Here is a 1,284-nt window from a genome sequence, read left to right on the forward strand (position 1 = left end):
TGAGCTTGTGAATGGAAGAGGCTGGTTGGAAATGTTCCAATGGCTTCATGTTCCATGGAATTTTATTATCAGTAGAATAGTCTTAGGAGTCTCCTTTCGGCACTGCCCTGTAGGCTACTAGTCCCAAACGAGGTCGTTTCATACTCCTCCGTGGACGGCGTCCCCGCTCGCTGCTTCTTCGCCCTCTCCAGCATCTTCTGACCACGTGCTTGAAAATTCTCCCTGTCGTCCATATTAGAATCACTCGTTACCTTTCTCTTTAACATCACTGATGACCTTTCACCTTTCATGTGCTCCCTCTGATCGGTAGAACTATTCATGGCCGACCCGAAACTCTCATCTTCCGCCGGAACTACTGAACCTCCGCTGCAGCCACAAAAATGGAGAAATCCGGAGGGAGTAGTGGGGTCAACGGGCCGCCACGGAGCACCGTCTCCACCGCCAGCTGGCAGAGATGCCAATTCCCGGACCAGAGAAGCCCCACTGCTCCATTCACTGGGTTTAGGGTACGTCCCAGCGCTTCAAACAACAACGACTGAAACAAATCTGCCATCACCAAAACCATCAAAATCAAACATACAAAATAGTGGTATTTATTCCTAGTCTTTTATCGGTCAATTATTCCCAAGTTAACTCACCTGTTTCGCAAGAAAACCTCACCTCTCAAGAATAACTTTTCTTTATCATCACGCACACTTATCTTCAGAGAGTATAACAGACTGACTCTCGTTCAAATCAAATCGTTTATACTATACAGTTAATTTGTGATAGCTATATCATCTCTACAGATAACTTCTATATATATATATAGATATAAATTGAGGGGCACGCAGCACACAGGCACACACACACAATATTATAAGAAGGAGGAGGAGGGCGAGAGAGAGAGAGAGCTGACGGGGTCTTGGGAGGAGGAAACGGCGGAGACGAAAGACATGAGGCGGGCACGGCCGAAGAACTTGGCGAGGAAGACGGTGGCGTGGGCTTGGGCTTGAGGGCCTTGGATCCCCTGAAAGCAATGCCGGAGCATGCACTCGTCGCTGCATCGTTTTCGCAGAACACGACAACCGCTGCAACTCATTTCTCCGATACTCCAAGATCCTCAATATATATATATATATATATAATAAACAACCCTAATTAAATTAGGGTTTGTCTAACCACACAACTCCTCAAAACAAGTACCCTTATACGCTAAAAGAACACAATGGATTTTCAATGCGAAGCAACAATGGCATGTGTGTGTCTACATATATATATATATATATAGAGAGAGAGAGAGAG

The 1,284-nt window shown here is 45.7% G+C and overlaps 1 protein-coding gene across 1 annotated transcript; it reads right to left on the reverse strand.

Annotated features, from left to right (window-relative positions):
- Positions 1-352: 352 nt before the first annotated feature.
- LOC114736883 (LOB domain-containing protein 38-like) lies at positions 353-1,081 on the reverse strand. Its single transcript, XM_028924769.1, has 2 exons — positions 895-1,081; positions 353-546 (listed from the first exon to the last, which is right to left on the reverse strand). The coding sequence occupies exons 1-2, from the start codon at positions 1,079-1,081 to the stop codon at positions 353-355; spliced, it is 381 nt and encodes a 126-aa protein (XP_028780602.1).
- Between the last annotated feature and the right edge of the window lie 203 nt (positions 1,082-1,284).

This window comes from Neltuma alba, unplaced genomic scaffold, assembly GCF_004799145.2.
Source record: "Neltuma alba isolate B1F8T4 unplaced genomic scaffold, ASM479914v2 tig00013379_pilon, whole genome shotgun sequence".
NCBI lineage: Eukaryota > Viridiplantae > Streptophyta > Magnoliopsida > Fabales > Fabaceae > Neltuma > Neltuma alba.

Bases quoted from the DNA above. Each gene is read 5' to 3' on its own strand.
- LOC114736883 (XM_028924769.1), bottom strand. From the start codon at position 1,081: ATGAGTTGCAGCGGTTGTCGTGTTCTGCGAAAACGATGCAGCGACGAG. The intron at 547-894 runs GCTCTCTCTCTC...TGGTGATGGCAG, and splicing joins CTCCTCCCAAGACCCCGTCA to ATTTGTTTCAGTCGTTGTTG.